Below are 26,705 nucleotides of genomic sequence, written 5' to 3'. Positions count from 1 at the left end.
TGATAGGCTGTATGAGACAAATAGTGAAAAGCAAAATAGGTAAAAGAGAAGGTTTTGATGTTACAAAGGTATGAGAACACAGTGTCTTGACAGGAAATCTGTGTACACTTATCCAGTTCTCAAGTGTTTGTCTTACCCATTCTATTGTTTGTATGCCACCCAGAATATTCCAGTAGTGTAATAGCACTGACACTTTCCAGTATACAGCCCATTGCTCTTAAGTGCTTGCTAGTTTCAAAGCTATTCAGCACAACTTTGTTTAGTTTAAGAAGTTGAGGGAGATAGATTTGGTAATGAATAAACTGCTTTCAGTATATTATGATTAAAAGTAACACTGTTGAATGTTACTGCAGTGTTGAATATTAGGTAACAGTAATTTCTGTCACATGGGATGGTTATTTTTAGGCACTCAGCAATCAAAATGAAATCTGGAATGATTTAGTTTCTGACAAAAGTATTTAGATTGTTGAGTTCATTATCATTTTATTTAGCTTCATTCATACCACACAGTAAACTTGTGGTCTATTTTTACCAGATGTAGAAGTATGAAACTGGAATTTGGTTGCAATAATTACATGTCTGTTATTTGAAACTGAAAAGCAATATTTTATTCAATATAATCTGCATTGCTATTTATACATTTCTCCCACCTCTCTGGCAGGTTATGAATGCCACTCCAAAAAAACAATTCTTCTTTTGAGGTGAACTAGTCAGCGAGCCATTTTCATACATTTTCATATGAATTGAAGCATTGTTCAACGAAAGTGTGTCCCAGTGATGCAAATAGATGATAATCAGAAGGAGCCAAGCCTGGAGACTAAGCTGCATGCCCTAGTATTTCCCAACTGAATGCCTCATTGTTTTCCTGACCCGTTTTTGTGTGTGTGATGGGGCGCTGTCATGGAGCGGTATAACTTTGTGTTGCCTCTTTCCATATTCTGGTCATTTTTCACATAATGCTCAATTTAAATTGATCATTTGCCATTGGTAGTGATCAGTGTTAACAGTTTCACCAGGTTTTAGCAGCTCATAGTAGATGACCCCCTTTTGATACCACCAAATACAGAGCATTGTCTTCTTTCCAAAGTGATTTGGTCCTGCAGTGGATATTGATGGTTTGCTTGTATTCACCCATGATTTACGATGCTTAGGATTCTCAAAATATGTCCCTTTTTCATCAACTGTCACTATTTGATGGAGAAACAACTTTATTTTGTATATGGCGAGCAGTATTTCATGAGTGGTCTTTTGATTTGCTTGCTGTCTTTCATTCAGTTCATGCAGAACCCATTTTCCCACTTTCTGCACCTCTCCCATAGCTTTCAACCAAAAAGAAACAGCTTTCTGCATCACATTCAATTGTTCCATGAGTTCCTGTTGAGTTTGAGTATATTCTTCATTCAATAAGGCCTGAAGTTTGTTGTCTCAGAACTTTTTCGGTGGTTTCCCACGCTTGTCATTTCTCACATCAGAATTAGCCCTTTTGAATTTTTTGAACCACTTGAAACACTGCATTTTCCCAAGAGCATGTTCGCCAAAAGCTTTGACAAGCATTTGATGTGATTCTGCTGCAGTTTTCTTCAAATGATAACAGAAAACCACTGCTGTCCACAAATCGTAGTTCGTATACACAAACCTCAACATGTTTATGGAACTTGGGTTACTGTGTTTTGACATTCGTCTTCAAACATTACAGGAAGCAAATGGCGCTGCAGACGTGATCTCATGTACCTTACACTGATGGCTAGCACTATTTATAGGGAAATTCCGGTTTCATACTTGTACACCTGATATATCAATCGACATTTATATTCTGGCTTAAGTTCAGTCTGTTTTGTAATGGAAACGGCACATAAACTTTTAGGAATGAAAGTGCTTCTATAGCAGGTATTACTCTATTAACTTAGCTAATTTTAATGTTTTTAACTTCTGAAATTCGATAAAGGTCAGTATCTGTACTGATTTACAGCTGTATCCATATTTATTCCAAGAAAAAGATCACAGTCTGTGCATGATGATTAAGTGTCGTAACTACGTATGTAGAAATATTAGTAATCAGAATAGTATTGTAATAACATGGTTATTGATCCAAAGTCAAAATATTTATTAACAAATATAATGGAAGACAAATGATCTTTATGTGGAAGACATATGGAACTGTGCACTCCGCAGAAGATGACATTTCGGCAACCTGAATGGCTACATTCTCAAGGCAGCTAGTGACATGGAGCGCTGAAGCTTTGACAATACCAGACATTCGTGCTGGTAAAATTTTAGAAAAATTGTCAGATGATTGCATGAGAACATGCAACAGAAGCATTTGTCAACTAATGGCCATGAAAGCCTTAACAATTTCGTACACTATAAAGGGTGTTGTTACTTTAGCTCAACTACTGAATTTGGATTATACATAGGTGAAAACATATAATTTTTAATCTTCAAATTTGGCTCAAATTATGAATTCTGTTAGTGCACATTATTGTGAGTGAAATGAATTTTATTCACTTCATATGAATTTACATGAAACTGAGAAATACAATTAAAATTCACTTAACCAATTTTGATTCAGATGAAAGTCTGAAGTTCATTCCATAATGTCTCCTTCTCCTTGGGTTTTCTTTTGCTGCATGGTTGATTATTCCTGGAAACAAGAATATTATTTAGTGCTGTTAATATTCGATTTGCATAGTTTATACATGAACTAAACCGTAAACAACTCCACCCTGATACAAAGTGATTCACTGTTGCTGTGCCTGAGTATTTGGTACAGTCTTTTCAAACTGAGTACTGTTATGTAACTGTTTTTCAAATTTTTCACGGATTTCACATAATATCATTTTCATATGATTACATATGTTTTATATTTGAGTAATGTTTCTTCACTGCTTTTAAAATATACAAAATCTAACTTTAAAGTCCTGATTTAAATAACTGTGTTATCCTGGTGCCTCTTTCTACTTATAACTTATGAACTTGAGTAAATCTTTTTGAAATATTAAATTTGATATTTCAGTGTTGCAAATTAGACCAAATTATTCCCTTTAAATGATTAAATAAACAGTGATTTCCTCTAAATTTCTGAGTTAAAATGGTTGGATGGTATTCTAACAAGTTGTATGTTACTTAAAAATACTTAATTGTAATTACATTGATAATTTGACAACCTCTAGTATTCTCTATGAAACCTATTATTACACTTAAATTCTCTTTCTCCTAGATCCATAATAAATGTTGATGAAGAGTGTCTTGTGTTTCACAGTGGTTTGCAGTGTATAGATGTAGATGCAAAGCTTACAGAATTTTCCTTCATAAAGTATGTTATTGGTACTGAATTGTACTTTGTGAATATGTGTTGTTACACTAATGAACTTAATTGCCAGTACATAGATTTTGAGTTAATTAGGATAATCACACACTCACACACACACACACACACACACACACACACACACACACACACACAGACAGATGTTGGGGAAGTGAAGATATACTGCAGTATTTGGGACAGAATGCTGTTGTCTATGTGCTGTGGTGAAGGACACAATATTGCAGCCAAACTTTAATATCCAGCATCTTCCTCCTTGCTTGTCTTCTGAGCAATGCCTCTTTTATACAGTTATTTTTTCAATCAGCTCTTTTCAGTGTCTTATTAAGATTTAGATCCTTTTTTTTCTAGTGTAATAATTATCTCTTGCTTGTAATTTGACCGATGGATTCTGCTGCATTTTTTAAAAAAAAACATTTATTTTGCTCTTTCCTTTCAGAAAAGTAGTTTATGTTTATATTATCTGAGTTTCAGCAAGTGTATGTCACTGTTGAATACAAAAATATTGAATTTATTATGTTAACTGTATGAAATAGTTATAATAGTAAATGTTATCAAATTAAAACCAATATATATTTTTATTATACCACAGGTATGCATATTTTCAAGTTGGGCAGAAACTTGGCATTCAACCTGACTCAAGCATTCGCTTGTCTAAGGGCAACAGCAACACTCAAACTTTTGGTCCAAAACTACAACAATCTGCTGTGCTCTACCGCATAGGATTGGATGATAGTTTATCTTTACGTCGTAGTAATCCACCTGCTGCAGCTCCACAGCAAAACCATTCACAGGTCTCCTTTAGTTTTGCCCAACCAGAGCAATCTTTGAGGCGCAACAAGGCTGCTATTCAGAAAACCAAACCATATACTAAGGTGGACAATAACGAAGATAAACATTCCACTTTTAATGGGTAAGTAATATTGCTTCTTTTTCCATCAGATATCAGATTTAATGATTTTAAGAATAAAATATGTCCACTGTATGCTGTCTTTTTTATCTTCATGTTGGTGACCTGGGAACAAGTAAGAACTTCAGTTCTTGTACTTTTCTGTGCTTTCCTTTTTCCAATATAGTACTACTTCTTCTCCTCCCCATGTTGCTTTTTCTACCTATTGTTTCTGCTTTCATATTCTCCTCCTCCTCCTCCTCCTCTTCCTCCTCCTCCTCCTCCTCCTCCTCCTACTACTACTACCACTTCTACTTCCACTTCCACTACTCCCGTTTTATTGACCTTTTCCATCATATTTTCCCCAGTGTCTTCAAAAATTGTTATGTCTTATTTGGAACCTTTTCAAATGACTTAATAAATTGTGTACAGTGTCCTAAAAGTATTATTAGAATCCTTCTCATTACCAACTGCGTAGTCAGAGATACCTGTGCAGGAAAGATGTATCCAAATGACACATGCAGTAAAGCAGCTATTAAAGTTATTTGTGCTGTGGTTTGCAGCATGTTCAGCACTGAACAGTGAAGTTTACTATTGGCCACAGTTTGACGGTGGGTGTTCATGTGAGTAGACAACTGGTAACCTGTCACGCCCACATAAAATACTGTACAGTAACTGCATAGCTGATATAGAACATGGTTTCTTTCACTTGTTGCCCTTCATTTTTATAGGGTAGGAAATGCCTGTGATGAGTGTGGCAGGAGGTGGTGTGTGTGTGTATGGGACAGGTCTTGTGACTGATAGCAGGATTGTACTAGGACTGGACAAGGATATTCTGTAAGTTTGTTCTACTTTGGATGATGTGGGCAGGATTTTGGGTTGGATGTTTCTCATCTCAGGGCAGAATGAGATGTAGTCAAAGTGCTAGCGAAGGATGTGGTTGAGTATTTCACAACCAGGGTGATACTGGGTGATCAGAGGAGTAGTATTTGGTAGCTAGTGATAGGTTAACTCGTGTCTGAGGAGGAAATGGTACAGGAGATCTATTTATAGCTGAGCTGGATAGGATATGTCTGTCAATAAAGGCTCTAGTAAGGTTAGCACTATAGTTGAACAGCTCATGCAGATGCAGCATCTGCTGGTAGATATGCTCCAAGGAAGAGACTTTTTGATACAGAACAGGCTACAGCTGACAAAAGGGAGATACTGTTGTTGCTTGGTGAGCTTGATATGAACAGAAGTACTTATGGAGTCTTCTGAGAGGTGGACATCTAGGAAGGTGGCTCACTGAGTTGAGAAGGATTATGTGAAGAAGATTTGGTCATAGGTGTTGAGGCTATGGAGGAAAGAGCTATGAACAGTAGTTTGGAGGTGTTTGTTAACAAACACAGAGGTTTGTTCTGTGGAAGCATTGTAACCAGTCACAATGCTATGTCCACCCATGCTGTACTTGCAATGCACCTTCTTACCTTTACTCATTTCCTACCATGGAAACATTTCTTTGCCATGCATCCCACTGTCAACAGCCAACCTAAACTCCACATAGAACCTTCCTCCAAACGTGATCACTTGTGATCGCCATTGACAAGAGCCAACCAAAACTCCTAATGTAGATGTTGATTTAGATAAAGATATTTAAAACAGTTACAATGTTTGTCCAACCATGGACTCATCCCCTTCCACCCAGGCACCCCCTGGTAATCTTTCAATAATTCCTCACTTCTAACGTTACCTTACCTTCCTTTCCTAAGTCCCACCTTAGTGAATCCAACACATTCCTATGGAACACACAGCTATCTGAAACCTGAAAACCAAATCAGATATTATCATCTTTCCTGTGGACAAAGATTCCACCACTGTGCTGAAGAACCATAGTGACCCTGGCTGAGAGTCTTTTACAACTTTATGGCACCTTTGCTTACAAGCCTTACAACCCTGATCCTATACTAGCAGTTCCTAAAGGCCATAGGTCCATCCCAAAACCTAACACCTGAATCTATCTCCTTCCTCACAACAGCACCCCTCTCCGCTTCCCCCACACTCCTACCTTTTACCTACTCCCCAAACTCCACAAACCCAACCCCATAGATCTCCCTAAAGGTTATCCCAATGTGGCTGGGTACAATATCGCAGAACGAACCTCTGCCTTTGTTGACCAACACCTCCAAACCACTGGCTGCAACCTCCCATCCTACATTCAAGACACTGCTCACGTTCTTCACCACCTTTCCACAGTCCCTGTCCCATTACTAGCAGATTTTTGCTCACTGTGGATACAATGTCCCATACTATAATCCCCATTGCCCATAACCTTGTGGTCATGGAACCCTATCTTTGCCGATGTCCTCTTGATACCAAACCCACTACCTTTTTTCTAATCCTCCTGACCAGCCACATCGAGACCCTAAATTATTTCAATTTTGAAGGTCAAATCTGTGAACTAACCAGTGGCACTGTGATTGATACTTGTGTGTCTCCGTCTTATGCTAACTTATTTGTGGCCAATCAACACCTGAAACCCCTGATCTGATTCAGATTCATTGATGACAGTTCCATGGTCTGAACTCATGGTAAGAATAACCTTTGCTCTTTCCTCCATGACCTCAATACTTATGCCCAAATCTCCTTCACCTAATCCTTCTCAACTCTGTGAGCCATCTTCCTAGATGTCAATCTCCAGAAAACTGCAGAATACTTCTGTTCATATCAAGCTCACTAAGACCAACAGTGCCTCCACTTTGACAGCTGTAGCCTGTTCTATGTCGAAAAACCTCTTCCTTACAGCTTAGTTACAAAAGATACCACATCTGCATGAGCTGTCAAAATATAGTGTTAACTTTACTAGAGCCTTTAGTGACAGACCGTATCTTATCCAACTCACCAATAAATACATCTCCTATGCCATCTCCTCCTCAGACACTGGTAAACCTATCAACCAGCCACCAAATAGTACTCCTCTGATCACCCACCCAGTATCATTCTGGCCCTGAAATACTCAACCACATCCTTCACCAGGGCTTTCGTTACCTCTCATCATGCCCTAAGATGAAGGCTATACAACCAAAAATCCTTACCACATCACCCAAAATAGCGTCTGGTGCCCACCAAATCTACAGAATATACTTGTCCATTTCTACTCCAGTCCTGAACCCAAACCTGCACCCCATGCATCATTCCCTTGTGGGTGACCCAAGTGCAAGAGATGTCCCATTCTCCCACAAGCCACCTCCCAACATAGTCATTACAGGCATTTCCTACTATGTAGAAGGCAGTGTGATGTGTGAAAGAAAACATGTTCTATATCAGCTACACAATTACTGTACAGCATTCTACTTGGACATCACATCAATGCCACCGCCAAACTGTTGTCAACAGCAGACTTGACCATCCAGTTGCTGAACACATTCCAAAACACAGCACAAATAACTTTAACAGCTGCTGTACTACATGTGTAATTTGGATACTCCCTTCTTGCATAAATTTCTCTGATTTATGCAGCTAGTAATTGTACTCCAGCGTATCTTGCATTTTCACAGTTCCCTGGACCTAAACCTCTGCTAACCTAATACCCACAGGCAAACCCTACCTGTCATTGTCCACACCACTCCTTCCCTATCCAGACAGTGCACTGTCTTCTCTGACCACTCTACCTCCTGTCTCTCCATGTAACCATTTTCTTTCTTTTTCCCTCTCTCTCTCTCTCTCTCTCTCTCTCTCTCTGTTGTCTCCCCCCCCCCCCCCCTGCCCCATTCCCATCCCTCTCCCATTCTGACTCCCCTTCCTGTCTCCATCCCCACCTCCCTCCTCTTTTTCCCTCCACTCTCCTTTTCCTCCTCTCCATCTCTGTATATCTCTAACAAGCTTTACCCCCTCAGAACTACTTTCATCTTGGTGCAGCCACTGAGTCACCTTCTTTCTTACTCCTGCCTCATACTACCTCTCATGTGTCCTCCCCACACCTATCTGCGCAGGCAGCTGCTATTGATAATCAACAACCAGTCTCACGATGGCCATGTGTGTGTGCATTTCAGTGTCTGTGTGTGTCCTTTTGCCTTTCCCTTATTTTATGTATTATCCTGTCGAGAAATTTCCATTATTGCTGTATCTGGAAAAAAGGGTGATGGCAGTTTCAGATGTTTTTAAAATACTTTACAGCAAGCAGCCTGAATGAAGTTTGTAATAAACCAGACACCAGTTTTAAATGTAATGAATTCCATAATAAATCTGTTCTTTATTTAAAATGGCTTTTCTCACAACCACATGTAAAATGAAATGAAAAAGTTGCTTCTAAATGAGATGGTAACTAGAATGAGTAAAGTAACTCAAATGAAAAATGGTCTTTATTCAGTAAAGAAACATATTTTTGTAGTTGCACACAGAAAAGTTCCTCCAGTAAATGAGGTCTGTTAGAAAAGTATGTGACCTTTGACCGGGGGGAAAAAAACTGGTTTACCTGCAGCATTGGACATCTAATCACTCTCAGAGTAGTTTCCTTAGGACTCTGCACACTTACCCCAGTGATCGTTGTTGGAAACATGCTGAAAAAGCCTCTTTTAGAATGGAGTTCAGCTCAGCTGTCATTGCCGCTATAATGTTCTCTCTTGTCTGAAATCGCATTCCTTTGAGTAGTTTGGGAAACAGCCAGAAGTTGCAGGGGACTAAATCAGCAGAGTAAGGAGCCTGTTGAAGCACAGGAATCTGGTTTTTCACCAAAAAACATTGGAACCAATGCGAGGAATGTGCTAGGGCATTGTCATGATGGAGGTGTCAATTTCCAGTTGACCACAAGTTCAGTCTCTTATGCCGCACAGCATCACATAGGTGATGGAGGACATCCCTGTAATACTCTTCGGTGGTTGTTTGGCCCTGTGATGTGTACTAGTATTGTATCACACCACAGGAGTCAAAGAAAGCAGTCAGCATCACTTTGATGTTGCTGTGCACTTGGCAGGCTTTCTTTCTTCTTGGTGGTGAGAAATGCGTCCTCTGTGACGACTTGGATTTGGTTGCTGGGTCATACCTATACAGCCGGGACTCATCACCAGTAACCATGGTGTTCAAAAAGTTGATGTCACTGTTTGTGGAGTGCAGCATGTCCTGTAAGACTTCAATACAAAGTTGCTTTTGCTCTGCCATTGGCAGCTTCGGCATGAATTTGATTCCTGGCCTTGGTACAAATTTCCACTTGCCGCTTCAGTCTGTATACATAAAGTCATATCTGTATGAGACCAGTAATGTCTCTGAAGTGGTGTCATTTCATTTGTATAAGTATCTGCACCTGAGTTTCAGACTGGATCTCCCATTTAAGTTCAATACTGGGGTTCATTCCAGAACACGGAGAATCTCGGCAATTCTGTTCATGTGTAAGGGGAAATTTACAGTAGACTGTGGCGGCAGTGAGAATTTGGATCGAGGAGGGAGGTATACCTGGGTAATCCATGCAGTTGTGAGAAACTCTGTGCCAAGGTGGCTTAGTGGTTAACACATCTGCTTAATAAGCAGGGGACCCTTGTTCTATTCTGAGCCTTTGTACAAATTTTCACCTGCTGCTTCAGTATATGTGCATAAAAATAATGGAATGTGCCAAAGAAGTGCTGATGCCCATCTCTTCTACAGTTTCTCTGATACTTACACAATGGTCACGCATCACCACAGTATTCACTTTGGCAATGACATACTCATTTCAGCGTGTTGTTGGCCAACTGGAGTGTGACTCACTCTCTGCCAATGTGCAGCCGTCTTTAAACCATTTGTAACACTCCTCACTCTGTGTGGTGCCCCTGGAATCATCACCGAAAGCCATCTGAATCTTCAAAGTGGTTTCCACCTGGCTGCCACCCAGTTTCACTGCCAGTAGCACTGTTACAGTTGTTCCATCATTTCCCTCCCAATGAGGAACCAACAGGAGCACTACACACTACCTCTCTGAACTGCTGCTTGCCAGCAACTGCCACTATCGACAGGCAGGAAAAAAATTCATGCATGTGCACGAAGGTTCAATGTTGGCTTGTGCAAGTGCGCTAAGTGCAAATCCATCAGGTGTTCACAAAAAAGTAAGAAAAAAGGAAAGAAGAAAGTCAAATACTTTTCTAAAAGAACTTGTAGTAAGAAAAGTTGAGATCTAGCTGTGTGCATTAGTTTGCCCAGAAGAAAAAGCAAGGCATTGTTTTGAAAATACAGTTAAAAATATCAGCTGATAATTTTGATCATTGTCTTAGATATTTAATGTGCTTCCGTCTTGATGCATTTTTCTAGAAACATAGAAATATCCTATTGTTAAAAGCATTGTACTGTAGGTGTCAAGGGAGGTCTCAATAATTGCATTATCATTGTTATTCTTGTGACGATGTGAGTCAGTAATGGTTATGTTCTGAGGAGCCAAATGGTATTTCTTCACCGCCATGATAAATGGGTTAAAGATGTCCATAGGATCTGTTGCCATGGAATCTGGACAAGCAAACAGAAGATTATTTGACACAAGTGCACTTTAAACAAATATAATTTACTCATCTTGTACGAAAGAACTGCTACAATGGTGACAACGTGTGGCAGCAGTGGTGAGCTGTAAGCAGAGGCCTGACATTGGGTGTGCATCTGTGTGCACTGAACGTTTGCTGACAGAACTAGCTATCAGCAACTTAGTGTAACGGTCAGCACCAACTCATGACATGGAAGTAATCTTGACTAGAAGACTGGTGCCCAGATGCCCACTGCTTATAACACGATCCTGGTGGTCTTCGTTGATCTGTGGCCTTAAGATTCTTCATTGATGACAATGTTCAAAGAGCTGCTCGTGCACTCGCAGGAATCTCCGAGGCACTGGTTCTGGCAGTATCAGTAGGCTATGATACTACAGTTACAAATTTCAAAATTTTTTGAGATGGTGCTGTGTTACATGATTGTGTTCGATCTTTGTCATAAATACAATGAACTTAGTAAGCTGCAGTGTGCATATCAGACAGATTGCTCAACTTAGGAGTTCATTTACACATTCACTCACCAAATGAATGAAGGGTGTAATAACAAAATTTTTCGGATGGTATTTCTTGTTACATCAATTTCAGAATCTATTACATTACAAGGATAGGAATTCCCTTCAAGATTACCTAAGAAACTGATTTGTGTGGATAACATCTTTCATGAGGGTAACCTTGTTTCTCAAAAACCTTATCGAGGTTATGCTCACTGAGAAACTTGTGCAACAGTGTCAAATAGAGTGTTAATGTATGGTGAATGTCAGCAATTGTGATTATTGTTCAAGTGGATAGCTAAATGGAGCACAGTATGAGAGTTATAATACGTGCAAAACACAATATTGCAACACAGCGGTCAGATTTATTAATGCTAGGTCTGTGTCACAATCGTAAAAGTTCATCACTGATTTAGAAAAAGTGGGTCAGTGAACAGAAAAAAGAGGAAATATTGCACTAAACACAAATGTTCATACACTGTAATAAGATGGAAATGATTTTCTGTAAAAATACTTGTGTCGAAGGTTACAGAATATGCAACTTAACTATAATTTACAAAGGAATACGTTGCATGCAACATGCATTAGCGTCCAAAAATTCACAAAATGTATCTTTTTTCATGTAAAAACACAATGACATTAGGGAACAATTGTCTCTGAACATAGATAATCTTGGCACAAATTTCTGAAAATTACAAATTTAGTTTACAATTCTCAATACAATTGTGGTGACCATGGTGTCTCCTTTGAGTGCTTCAAATCGTATTTATCTGTTAAGAATCAGAGAATGGATATCTGTCAAGAAGGTAAAGTATACCATTCTCAATATAAAAACAGTTAATTATGGGGTGCCCTAGGATTCATTATTTGATCCATTTTTAGTCTTGGCTTTTATTAATGACCTATCACAACAATTTTCAGCAGCAGGTACTGTTTTAATTTCAGATGATACCTGTTTCTTTGTAAAATTTGTAAAAGGAAAGACTGACTATGAGTTGCAGCAGAAAACTGACAAAACACCAGAAGTAGCATAAAAATGCTTTAAACATAACTGTCTAATTGTTAAGAAAAGAAAACTGTGTATATGAACTTCAACAACATAAGAAATAAAACTAGAACCCTCTAAAAGATTACATTAGGGAATAACCAAATTCAGCAAAATAGTCATATAAACATTTTAGGATTAGGGTAGACAGAACACTTAAGGTGAGTAAAACTTGTGCAAATGGTTAACAACAACTCAAGAAAGTGCAGTTACATATTAAAAACTCGCTGCAATACCAAAATATTGTTAAGCATTTATTACACCTACATGCGTAGTCTACTGGGTAAATACAACTTTTGAAAAACAGTCATTTCAATATCAGAAGAAAACTGCAAGATTGATAAAAGATGTTGTTTTACAGTGAATCACGTACAGATATTTTTAAATAATTAAAAATCATGACCATGCCAACTATATTTATATTTGAATATGTCTGTTTTGTTGATAATTTTCAACTTTGAACAGTGAGGTTCACAATTATGAACCAAGGAATAGGGATGTACACACAAAACAGTACACCAGGAATGTCCAAAAATGGAAAAGACAGGTTAGAATATCAACAGTATCATGAAAAGGATAGACTGCTATTCACGGTAAAGATGGCACACTGAGTTGAGGAGAGGCATGATGGAAAGATTGTTACATGTTATGACAGTCTTTTCATTATGCCTGTCTGCAACTCAACAATTGTCTCTGAACATAGATAATCTTGGCACAAATTTCTGAAAATTACAAATTTAGTTTACAATTCTCAATACAATTGTGGTGACCATGGTGTCTCCTTTGAGTGCTTCAAATCGTATTTATCTGTTAAGAATCAGAGAATGGAAATGTGTCAAGAAGGTAAAGTATACCATTCTCAATATAAAAACAGTTAATTATGGGGTGCCCTAGGATTCATTATTTGATCCATTTTTAGTCTTGGCTTTTATTAATAGTAGCAATCTATCTATTTTGTGATATTGTTGGTATACCAGGAAAGTGTATTATATAAACCAAAAATTCTCATCAATGCACTACCATATAAGATTAAAAGAATACCAAACTTTAATACATTTAAAAGTGAACTAAAAGATCTGCTAGTACTCCAAAGCTTCTTCAGCATTAATGAATGGAATATGCCCAAATATGTAAGTCCTGACTCATAATCTCTGCATTCTACAATTTATAATTATCAAAATATTTCTGAATAAAACTAAAGCTCTTGTACTAATGTACTCCTGTTAATTAATGTGTAGTTATGTGTTTTGGGACCATACGTGTGGTCATTAAATTATGTTTTGGAATATGTATTTAACTAAAATCATGAGTACTTTAGTCTAATCAATGAGGATGTGACCATAAATTTTCAGATATGTGCCTTTTGTATATATAGGTATTATATAAAACTATTTTATGTTCAACTTAATTAAGTAGAATACTGATCCATTAAATTTTGGAAATATGGCCAGATAAGCTGTGTTTCTTCTTTGTCTAATATTTTGGCCATGTACCTTTTGGCCATTTTAGTCAACCAACAGACTGAAACTGCAGTATTCATTTGGTCATTTTAAACCACAGATAGAGAAGCACTAGAGATGTTGATCAGCAACAAAGACTATGCATAACTTGAATCTTTGGCTATGTGGCTGATCCATGCAGGGATATCGAAGTATCTTTATTAGCTACATTGAAGCAATATCTTTGTTAGTTTTTTAAAGAAAGTACTGGATTCCATGATTTGTCCAAGTTGGAACCACTATCTCTGTTAGTTAAATTCCTGTCCAAATGAATTTCTACACCCCAAAAAAATCACGTCTGCACCAGAATTTCGACATCTACATACTGCATAGAGTGACCTGTGTTGATTCAGTGTTCTGCCACAGTCGATTTATTTGGCTGTAAGAGTTGGGTATAAATATGGTGATCCATGCATGTTTTATGGATTGTACAATTCATCTGCCTCATGTACGGAAGTCCACATTTACAGAGGATCTTGTAAACCTCAGTCTTGCGGAACAGCAATTCATCTTAGACAGAAACCAAAAGTGCTGATTTTTTGGTGGAGAGTGATTAATCACTTTAAATTTGTGTTTGGTAAGAGTTCAACCTATATTTAATGATGGGTTATGATGTTAAACCTATCAGCTTGTGAATTTTTAAAATGTTCTTAGATTGACTGCTCAACTTTATATCCTTCTGATCATGGATGTGCAAGAACTATTCAAGTTCAATACAGGTGCTATCACCAGGAAAATAGGTCTAAAATATATCCCCTGTAAAAGTGCAATGATCAGCTGAAATGTTGAAATTGCATTACAAATTTCATTTGAGATATAGAAACTGTTTGAACCTATCATCTGAATGTATAGTGTTGATTAACTGTTGTCACTACAAGCAATCTGTAAAATTCTTAACTTCCACAGAGGTTCTGTATACTCCAAAGAGAAATTAAGTGCCACTTTCAATTGTATAATAATTCTTACTTCAACTAAATCTGTTCAATCTGTTTGACTTCAGAATAATTAAATACCACTAAAATATGTTCACTTCAGTCAAGTCCAAGCTAAGCACAAATGCAGTAACAGACTTATTCATGTATCAGGAAACATCATATACAGGGGTAGTGTACTGTTCAAAACCATGACCACTTCAGTTCAAATAAATACATTCCAGAATGAAATTTCCACTCTGCAGCAGAGTGTGCACTGATATGAAACTTCCTGACAGATTAAAACTGTGTGCTGGACTGAAACACTTGCCCGCAAAAGTGAAAGGTCCTGAGTTCGAGTTTCAGTCCAGCACACAGTTTTAATCTGCCAGGAAGTTTCAAATACATTCCATATCAAGCAATCATCTTGGCCTGGTGCATCAACTGTTCTTGAGCAACCAGCTTTTGTGTCTACATTTCTATTATTTATCTTGATGATTGCTGAAAAGATGTTGGGCATGTAACTCAGTTGTAATACAGTTCCTCTGTTTAAAATGTCACCTGGTCTCAGTTTGTTTTCATGCATTAACAGGCACTTTGTGACATGGTCACCAACAAATAACATAGTTGAAAATGCAGAAAAATACTTTTAAGATACGTTTATTACATCACATCACATATAAAACTGACATGGATTTTATGCTCACAAACTGATTCAAGACTGTTGCAATACAATTACTACTGCTGCTGCTTATATAACACCCAACAAGCTTGCTGTGTATAGTTTGAACTGTACTTAATGAAACCCACAATTGAAAAATTTGTACTTTCATGAAACTCATTACAGCATTTAGTTTGACAAATAGTGGAAACAAGTTTGAAGTAATTAGTATGATGAAATAAATTTCATTAAATACCCAGTATAAAAAACTGATTGATTATAATTTTTGATTGATTTGTAATTTCATCATGACTTTTAATACTAACGTGATTTCAATGAGTTTACATTGAGTTTTATCATTATTACTACTGCTTTTTGTATCCTATTCTCATAAGTAATAGTCTCAAAGAATGGAAAACCCAGAATGGAATGTAACAATATTATGAAAAGGATAGTTACTACTCACCATATAGCAGAGATGCTGAGTCGTAGATAGGCACAACAAAAAAACTGTCACACAATAAGCTTTTTGCCAATAAGGCCATTGTCAAAAATTTTTTTTTGACAAAGCCCTTGTTGGCCAAAAGCTTATTTTGTGACAGTCTTTTTGTTGTGCCTACCTGTGACTCAGCATCTCTGCTATGTGGCGAGTAGCAACTATCCATTTCATAAAATAATAATCTCAGTGTGTATTTACACTTGGTCTAACATAGTTTGAGTTAATGCTGCAACATTTGCATAAGTTATTAAATTTGCATATTATGCACCTAACTTTATCACAAGTTAATTAAATTTCATAAATATAGCAAGTGTAGGACAATACAGTTGAATGTTTTGCATGTATGTAATGTTGCACAATTGTATCACAAACTCCTAAATGCTTGGCATTGATCTGTTAATTATGTACTGTGCTATTACACTTCATTACAAGATTCTTCAACAACCAGTGTTATCTACTGGCTCTAGTTGCTAATGCATTTGAGTGCCAGATAGTTCATCTGCCTCAGCTTCTCCAGATTATTGCAGGACTCATTATAAAAGAAAACTTCTCTAACACTTTTCTACGACAATTAGTACAAGTACATCCCTGCACTTGTAGTACACTTGGACTTTCAGCAGTACAGATTGTTAAAACTCTCCTGTATCAGTCATATACTTGAGGGTTCAAATAAGCACTGTCAGTCACACTAGGAGCATCATCGCATACTTCATCACTAAGATGAAAGAAAGCTGCCTAAGCCATTGAGTTGACTCAGCTGCACTTCATGCTGGATCAGTTGAAATTGGCCTTCATATGAAGATATCACTGAAAATGTTTGTGTATCTTTTTCTTCAGTACAACATTCACATGATCATATCTTTGGGACACTGCATGTAAGTAGCACATTAATCCAGACTTAATACACTATAAACCCCAAACTTACATTTTTTTATGTTTGTATGTGGGATCATCCATTAATGGACCAGTGATTACTTGTAATATTGTTTACTAGAAATTTCAGCCTTTGTAAAAGCTCTTACTTATCTTCTTGACAAAATGAACAGCATGGCCGATCTTTTGGGGCTATAAGGAGGTGAATGCCAATGTAGCCTGACAACTGAGTGTGCCGAATTTAAGCTATTGCATAAGTATTAAAAGTGCCAAGAGTGCCTACTGTTGAAGTATAGCAAATTTAAGGACGTTTCTGGAATTAGCAGAAGCCCTAAACACAAATTATAAACATATTTACACATTTTCATATTTGTGATCATTAAAGTTTAAATGTATGTTTATTTATGATGGATGAAAACAAATTGGTAAATTATTTATAACTTTGATTAAGCTGTGATGAAACAGAATTCAGCACACTCTTATTTAGTGTCAGCATATTTATGTTGCAGTAGGTATTAAGATATAATAATTTATTTAAATATTATTTGTTATGTTCACCCAGTGGGGTCAGGGATTTTCTCTGCCTCGTGATGACTGGGTGTTGTGTGCTGTCCTTAGGTTAGTTAGGTTTAAGTAGTTCTAAGTTCTAGGGGACTGATGACCATAGATGTTAAGTCCCATAGTGCTCAGAGCCATTTGAACCGTTTTGTTATGTTCACAAAAATATTAAGAAATGTGATTTGAATCTCAATTGGAATACAGACATATATTTGACTAGCTTTGGAGATTTCCATTCGAAACAGATGTAAAAAATAATAAATTGACAGGACAAAGCTTAGACATTAATTATGCAATAAGATGTACACATAAGTAGGTTTAAGATTATCTAGGGTATATTAAAATTTTATAAATATAATAGAGGGAAACATTCCACGTGGGAAAAATATATCTAAAAACAAAGCTTCTGTAACTTACCAAACGAAAGTGTTGGTACGTTGACAGAAAAAATAACAAACACAAACACAAATTTCAAGCTTTCCAACCCAAGGTTGCTTCATCAGGAAGGAGGGATGGAGAGGGAAAGACGAAAGGATGTGGGTTTTAAGTGGGAGGGTAAGGAGTCATTCCAATCCCGGGAGCGGAAAGACTTACCTTAGGGGGAAAAAGCTACTTTCTCTTTTTGTTTGTGCAAGTAGTTTTACTTTGTATTCACCTTCTCCTTTTTACCGTAATCTACCATACAATTTTATCCTATATATATATATATATATATATATATATATATATATATATATATATATATATATATATATATATATATATATATATATATATACACACACTCCTGGAAATTGAAATAAGAACACCGTGAATTCATTGTCCCAGGAAGGGGAAACTTTATTGACACATTCCTGGGGTCAGATACATCACATGATCACACTGACAGAACCACAGGCACATAGACACAGGCAACAGAGCATGCACAATGTCGGCACTAGTACAGTGTATATCCACCTTTCGCAGCAATGCAGGCTGCTATTCTCCCATGGAGACGATCGTAGAGATGCTGGATGTAGTCCTGTGGAACGGCTTGCCATGCCATTTCCACCTGGCGCCTCAGTTGGACCAGCGTTCGTGCTGGACGTGCAGACCGCGTGAGACGACGCTTCATCCAGTCCCAAACATGCTCAATGGGGGACAGATCCGGAGATCTTGCTGGCCAGGGTAGTTGACTTACACCTTCTAGAGCACGTTGGGTGGCACGGGATACATGCGGACGTGCATTGTCCTGTTGGAACAGCAAGTTCCCTTGCCGGTCTAGGAATGGTAGAACGATGGGTTCGATGACGGTTTGGATGTACCGTGCACTATTCAGTGTCCCCTCGACGATCACCAGTGGTGTACGGCCAGTGTAGGAGATCGCTCCCCACACCATGATGCCGGGTGTTGGCCCCGTGTGCCTCGGTCGTATGCAGTCCTGATTGTGGCGCTCACCTGCACGGTGCCAAACACGCATACGACCATCATTGGCACCAAGGCAGAAGCGACTCTCATCGCTCAAGACGACACGTCTCCATTCGTCCCTCCATTCACGCCTGTCGCGACACCACTGGAGGCGGGCTGCACGATGTTGGGGCGTGAGCGGAAGACGGCCTAACGGTGTGCGGGACCGTAGCCCAGCTTCATGGAGACGGTTGCGAATGGTCCTCGCCGATACCCCAGGAGCAACAGTGTCCCTAATTTGCTGGGAAGTGGCGGTGCGGTCCCCTACGGCACTGCGTAGGATTCTACGGTCTTGGCGTGCATCCGTGCGTCGCTGCGGTCCGGTCCCAGGTCGACGGGCACGTGCACCTTCCGCCGACCACTGGCGACAACATCGATGTACTGTGGAGACCTCAAGCCCCACGTGTTGAGCAATTCAGCGGTACGTCCACCCGGCCTCCCGCATGCCCACTATACGCCCTCGCTCAAAGTCCGTCAACTGTACATACGGTTCACGTCCACGCTGTCGCGGCATGCTACCAGTGTTGAAGACTGCAATGGAGCTCCATATGCCACGGCAAACTGGCTGACACTGACGGCGGTGTGTGTGTGTGTGTGTGTCTATATGTATATATATATATACACACACACAAAAACAAAGATGATGGGACCCACCAAATGAAATCGCTGGCAGGCCGACAGACACACAGACAAACACAAACACACACACAAAATTCAAGCCTTCGCAACAAATCGTTGCCTCTTTCCTGATGATTAAGTTTTATTTACATTCCTTCCGCAAACATGCCTTCGCCCTAACCAGATTACGCTCCCATATTTTATTTACTCAGGCTTATCTGACATTTGGCACTACCCCCAAAGGCCTCACACTTAAAGTTCCCATCTCTGGCTGAAACCCTTCTTTCCATCAGTCCCTATACCAGTTCCAAACTGAACAATCCATAGCCCTCACCCGCCTAATCCTTCACCTACACATCAACTCAGCCAATGAACACACCCGTCAACTCCTATCCTTAATACAAGACCTCAATATTTCCTCTCCTACATCCACACCGGCTGTTCAGAGCATCCTTCTACAGGCCAACCACAAATTAGAACAACATGTCACCCCCCACCTCAAAAAACTATCCAATCTCCTGGTTTCTCACCTCCGGAAAGGCAACTCACTCACCCTCCACAACCTTTCCAGCAAACCTCAACCTCCTCTCATTGCACACAAATCCAGTCTCTCCCATCTACTCAATCTCCCACTTCCAGCTCCACTCCCCCCAAAACCTCAAAATTCTAATCAACACAATCTGGAACCACAACACCCCAATTCAGTAGTTAACCTTTCCTCCAAACCTCTCTCCCAATCCGAAACCTCTGTCCTGTCCAAAGGCCTCACCTTCAGCCCTACTCCCAGATTCAACCAAACAGCCCTCGTCAAAGATTTACTGTCCTACACTCGTACTCTCTGCTGGAAATATCACTTTGCCACAAAGAAAAATAACCCTGATCCTACTCCTAATGATCCAACTCCCCAAGACACCATCCAAATTGAACCCTACCTGGAATAGTTCTGTCCTCCGTCACAGCGGGACCCACCTCCTCTTCCTCATAATCACCCTCTCCAAACCTTCCAGGAATTTCTCACTTCCAGCCTCGCCTCTCAATCCTTCTTGAAAAACCTTAATCCTACTCCCAACATCACCACAGCTGAAGCCCAGGCTATCCATGATCTGAAGGCTGACCGATCCATCGTCATTCTTCCGGCGGACAAGGGTTCCACGACCGTGGTACTTGATCGTCGGGAGTATGTGGCTGAGGGACTGCGTCAGCTTTCAGACAACACTACATACAAAGTTTCCCAAGGTAATCCCATTCCTGATGTCCAGGCGGAGCTTCAAGGAATCCTCAGAACCTTAGGCCCCTACAAAACCTTTCACCTGACTCCATCAACCTCCTGACCCCACTGACACCCCGTACCCCTACCTTCTACCTACTTCCTAAAATTCACAAACCCAATCATCCTGGCCGCCCCATTGTAGCTGGTTACCAAGCCCCCACAGAACGAATCTCTTCCTATGTAGGTCAACACCTTCAACCCATTACATGCAGTCTCCCATCCTTCATCAAAGACACCAACCACTTTCTCGAATCCCTGGAATCCTTACCCAATCTGTTACCCCGGAAACCATCCTTGTAACCATTGATGCCATTTCCTTATACACAAATATCCTGCACGTCCAGGGCCTCACTGCAATGGAGCACTTCCTATCACACCGATCACCTGCTGCCCTACCTAAAACCTCTTTCATTACCTTAGCCAGCTTCATTCTAACCCACAACTTCTTCACTTTTGAAGGCCAGACATACCAACAATTAAAGGGAACAGCCATGGGTACCAGGATGGCCCCCTCGTACGCCAACGTATTTATGGGTTGCTTAGAGGAAGCCTTCTTGGTTAACCAGGCCTGCCAACCCAAAGTTTGGTACAGATTTATTGATGACATGTTCATGATCTGGACTCACAGTGAAGAAGAACTCCAGAATTTCCTCTCCAACCTCAACTCCTTTGGTTCCATCAGATTCACCTGGTCCTACTCCGAATCCCATGCCACTTTCCTCGACGTTGACTTCCATCTGTCCAATGGCCAGCTTCACACATCTGTCCATATCAAACCCACCAACAAGCAACAGTACCTCCATTTTGACAGCTGCCACCCATTCCATATCAAACAGTCACTTCCCTACAGCTTAGGTCTTCATGGCGAATGAATCTGCTCCAGTCCTGAATCCCTGAACCATTACACCAATAACCTGAAAACAGCTTTCGCATCCCACAACTACCCTCCCGACCTGGTATAGAAGCAAATAGCTAGAGCCACTTCCTCATCCCCTCAAACCCGGAACCTCCCACAGAAGAACCCCAAAAGTGCCCCACTTGTGACAGGATACTTTCCGGGACTGGATCAGACTCCGAATGTGGCTCTCCAGCATGGATACGACTTCCTCAAATCCTGCCCTGAAATGAGATCCATCCTTCATGAAATCCTCCCCACTCCACCAAGAGTGTCTTTCCGCTGTCCACCTAACCTTCATAACCTCTTGGTTCATCCCTATGAAATCCCCAAACCACCTTCCCTACCCTCTGGCTCCTATCCTTGTAACCGCCCCCGGTGTAAGACCTGTCCCATGCACCCTCCCACCACCACCTACTCCAGTCCTGTAACCCGGAAGGTGTACACGATCAAAGGCAGAGCCACGTGTGAAAGCACCCACGTGATTTACCAACTGACATGCCTACACTGTGAAGCGTTCTATGTGGGAATGACCAGCAACAAACTGTCCATTCGCATGAACGGACACAGGCAGACAGTGTTTGTTGGTAATGAGGATCACCCTGTGGCTAAACATGCCTTGGTGTACAGCCAGCACATCTTGGCACAGTGCTACACCATCCGGGTTATCTGGATACTTCCCCCTGACACCAACCTATCAGAACTCCAGAGATGGGAACTTGCCCTTCCATATACTCTCTCTTCTTGTTACCCACCAGGCCTCAACCTCCACTAATTTCAAGTTGCTGCTGCTCGTACTTCACCTGTCATTCAACATCATCTTTGCCTCTGTACTTCCACCTCGATTGACATCTCTGCCCAACCTCTTTGCATTTACATATGTCTGCCTGTGTGTGTATATGTGCAGATGGATATGTGTGTGTGTGTGCGTGAGTGTATACCTGTCCTTTTTTTCCCCCTAAGGTAAGTCTTTCCGCTCCCGGGACTGGAATGACTCCTTACCCTCTTCCTTAAAACCCACATCCTTTCGTCTTTCCCTCTCCTTCCCTCATTCCTGATGAAGCAACCTTGGGTTGCAAAAGCTTGAAATTTATGTGTGTGTTTGTTTTTGTTATTGTTTCTATCAATGTACCAACGCTTTTGTTTGGTATGTTACAGAATCTTTGTTTTTAAAATTTTATAATGTGTACAAAACTGTGTATTCTCTTAAGATGGGTCAAGGAATTAACAAACTTGACTACAGTAGTGGGTCATGAGACCAAGCTCGTGAGGGAGCAAGCAGAGAAGCTTCATGGAGGAGGAATGAAGATGGGCACTGGAACAGCGGAGGTACTTTTGAATGAGTTTCAGTGGAACTTAGAAAACTTTACAAGGTGTTGAAAATACTACATGTGTTACTAACTCTGAGCTATATTAATGTTAGGAAATTTCATTCACTGCTTTGCTCTGCATATACAGTTATTCATGTATGTTGTGACTCGCCGATCTTTCAAAGTGCCGCCACGCAGTTATGCGCATCCTCTACATGCGGTGCTGTCTGCAAATCCAATTTGTGATTTCATCATGGCATCAAATGCGGGGCGTTTCTCGTCATTGTCTCTACCTCCTTTTCCTCCTTATGACGTGATGGCAGAAGACTGGTCTGATTACGAAAAACGTCTTCGACAGCACTTCTTGGCATTTCATGTCGCAGACAAACAAACATGTAAGTCTCTGTTCCTTTCATGGATTTCACCTCAAATGTATCAGTTGTTGCAATTGGCTCCTTTGGAAGATCCTGTGTCTTTGTCCTTTGCTGAAATGTGCTCACATCTGTCTGTCTAATTTCAAAAGCAAATGCATGTGGTAGCCTCTCGTGTTGCCTTTTATCATTGTCAAAAACAACCGAATCAATCCTATTGCGCTTGGGCTGCTGAAATTCACGACCTCAGTAGAAAGTGTCAGTTTGTTACTGAAGTTCACAAAGAATCCTACACCGATTCCATAGTACGGGATGCTATTATCCGATTGGCGCCCGTCAAAGAAGTTAGGCAATGAGCCCTTCAGTTGGCAAATCCGACTCTAGATGAAGTCCTATCCATCGCTCAGTCTTTTGAAATTTCTCGTGCTGCTGGAGCGCAAATAGAGGCATCTACATCTATATCTACATTTATACTCCGCAAGCCACCCAACGGTGTGTGGCGGAGGGCACTTTACGTGCCACTGTCATTACCTCCCTTTCCTGTTCCAGTCGCGTATGGTTCGCGGGAAGAACGACTGTCTGAAAGCCTCCGTGCGCGCTCTAATGTCTCTAATTTTACATTTGTGATCTCCTCGGGAGGTATAAGTAGGGGGAAGCAATATATTCGATACCTCATCCAGAAACGCACCCTCTCGAAACCTGGCGAACATGCTACACCACGATGCAGAGCGCCTCTCTTGCAGAGTCTGCCACTTGAGTTTATTAAACATCTCCGTAACGCTATCACGGTTACCAAATAACCCTGTGACAAAACACGCCGCTCTTCTTTGGATCTTCTCTATCTCCTCCGTCAAACTGATCTGGTACGGATCCCACACTGATGAGCAATACTCAAGTATAGGTCGAACGAGTGTTTTGTAAGCCACCTCCTTTGTTGATGGACTACACTTTCTAAGGACTCTCCCAATGAATCTCAATCTGGTACCCGCCTTACCAACAATAAATTTTATATGATCATTCCACTTCAAATCGTTCCGCACGCATACTCCCAGATATTTTACAGAAGTAACTGCTACCAGTGTTTGTTCTGCTATCATATAATCATACAATAAAGGATCCTTCTTTCTATGTATTCGCAATACATTACATTTGTCTATGTTAAGGGTCAGTTGCCACTCTCTGCACCAAGTGCCTATCCACTGCAGATCTTCCTGCATTTCGCTACAATTTTCTAATGCTGCAACTTCTCTGTATACTACAGCATCATCCGCGAAAAGCCGCATGGAACTTCCGACACTATCTACTAGGTCATTTATATATATTGTGAAAAGCAATGGTCCCATAACACTCGCCCCCTGCGGGTTCGGGGGTTAGAATAGGCCCGCGGTATTCCTGCCTGTCGTAAGAGGCGACTAAAAGGAGTCTCAAACATTTCGGCCTTATGTGATGGTCCCCTCTCGGGTTTGACCTCCATCTATCTAAATTATTCCGAAGAGCGAGCCAATTGGGGAAGGGCACCTTACATGGTGCACTGTATCCTTCGTGCATTTAGACCTATAGCCGTCTTTCTCGTCGTTGCAATGGTGTCCCGCTCGTTTTCGATCTCTTGGGCGATTACCACGATGCACTCAGCAGTGTTTCTTTTAACTGTGACGACGACCTTGGCCATTTTTGTACCTAAGATCCAGCACGGTAGCCAGTCCGTTGTGGTGGGGTCGCCATGTACCCTCTTGGTTGTAGCCCCCTGACAACACAGGGATCGCTCTACTGATGCCTGCGCCATTCACTCCCCACGTATGCCAAGGAGTAGATGCCCATCTCCCTGGGGCATCAGGACTCGCTCTACTGATGCCTGCGCCATTCACTCCCCACGTATGCCAAGGAGTAGATGCCCATCTCCCTGGGGCATCAGGACTCCCGGCAATGGCCATCCTGCCAGGTGGCCTTTGCTGTGGCTGGGTGGCGCCCGTGGGGAGGGCCCTTGGTCGGAGTAGGTGGCATCAGGGCGGATGACCCGCAATGAAGCGTGGTACATCATCTGTCGCTGGCGGCCAGCCGTCAGCAGTCTCTAAGCGTTCGAGAGCCCATTTTAAAGGTAACGTTTATGACCCCAAATCGTTCCCCTCCCTCGCCACACCATGGGAGGAACGACAGGCATTGCGTGACACTGAGACGTATTCGCCCAGATATCTTGTCTGTACCAGAGCTGATGGGGAATCTTTTCTATCTGTGAAGCCGCAGTTCTTTGTAGAGCATTTAGAGGACAAGTTCGGGGAGGTGGAGGGCTTGTCCAAGATGCGGTCTGGATCGGTGTTGATAAAAACGGCATCCTCTGCCCAGTCACGGAGGTTGCTCAATTGTGACAAGTTGGGGGATGTTTCCGTTAGCATCACGCCGCATAAGAGTCTGAACATGGTCCAGGGTATTATATTCCACCGGGATCTTCTTCTGCAGTCCGACGATGAATTACGCGCCAACCTCGAACGATGAGGTGTTCACTTCGTCCGGTGCGTCCATCGGGGTCCGAGGGATAATCAGGTCGCCACCGGTGCCTTCATCTTGGCCTTTGAGGGTGATGTCTTACCCGAAAAGGTTAAGGTGATGGTTTACCGTTGTGATGTGAAACCATATATCCCTCCTCCGATGCGGTGTTTTAAATGCTGGAAGTTCGGGCACATGTCATCTCGCTGTACTTCCAGCATGACGTGTCGGGATTGCGGCCGTCCTTCGCATCCCGATACTCCATGTGCCCCGCCTCCTATCTGTGTTAACTGCGGAGAACACCATTCCCCCTGCTCGCCGGACTGTAGGATATTGCAGAAAGAACGGAAGATAATGGAATATAAGACCTTGGACCGGCTGACCTACCCCGAGGCTAGACGGAAATATGAGAGGCTCCATCCTGTGGCAATGCCGTCGACCTACGCCGCTGCTGCCACGACGGTTCTCCCGTCATCACGAATCGGCTCTAAGATCGGTCAGCATCCACCGGCCCCCTTGCTTGTGGGGGGCACTTCACACCCTGTTGCTCCTGCTCCATCTTCTTCAGGAGCAACACCCTCCCAACCTTCGGGGACATCAGCTCCCCCTTCCCAGCCGGAGAAGCGTAAGACTTCTTCGGCTGCTCTCGCCAGGAAGGGATCCCTTGGGGACCTCCCTTCGCAAGTTCCGACCAGTGGCAAAGCGGACGCCCGCAAGTGGTTGAAACAACCGCCGGTCCCTGGTCGTCGGGCCTCGCGGTCGTCGTCTGTCCCTGAGACTGACCCAGTGAAGCCCATGCAGCCTGAAGAGCCGAAGGCACAGCGTGATAAGCAGAAAAGGAAGAAAGTCCCCAAGACTAACGGTAATGCGGTGGCACCGATCCCGCCGCTCCCTACAAGCTCTGCCTCTGAGGACGAGGTGGAGATTTTGGCGTCCGCTGAGGACCTCGCTCTTGCCGGTCCCGCGGACGCAATGGATGGCATTTGCACGGATGCTCCATCGGAGGCAGCAGGTGCCCCAGTGGCGTAATCTGCCTTCCCAGTCCCGTCACGCCTTTCCCAGCCATGGACAACACCATCCTCCA

The 26,705-nt window shown here is 41.4% G+C and overlaps 1 protein-coding gene across 3 annotated transcripts in view; it reads left to right on the top strand.

The window, feature by feature from the left end:
- LOC126474136 (serine/threonine-protein kinase dyf-5) overlaps positions 1-26,705 on the top strand; it is a 283,860-nt gene that overhangs the window by 144,600 nt on the left and 112,555 nt on the right. For all 3 annotated transcript variants that reach the window (XM_050101575.1, XM_050101573.1, XM_050101574.1), the window contains one exon: positions 3,918-4,238. In XM_050101575.1, coding sequence (XP_049957532.1) covers positions 3,918-4,238 — 321 coding nt within the window. The remainder of the gene's footprint in view (positions 1-3,917; positions 4,239-26,705) is intronic.

Source organism: Schistocerca serialis, chromosome 4 (assembly GCF_023864345.2).
Source record: "Schistocerca serialis cubense isolate TAMUIC-IGC-003099 chromosome 4, iqSchSeri2.2, whole genome shotgun sequence".
Classification (NCBI taxonomy): Eukaryota; Metazoa; Arthropoda; class Insecta; order Orthoptera; family Acrididae; genus Schistocerca; species Schistocerca serialis.
The sequence above is the reverse complement of the archived record's forward strand: the minus strand, read 5'-3'. Positions and strand labels throughout refer to the sequence as shown.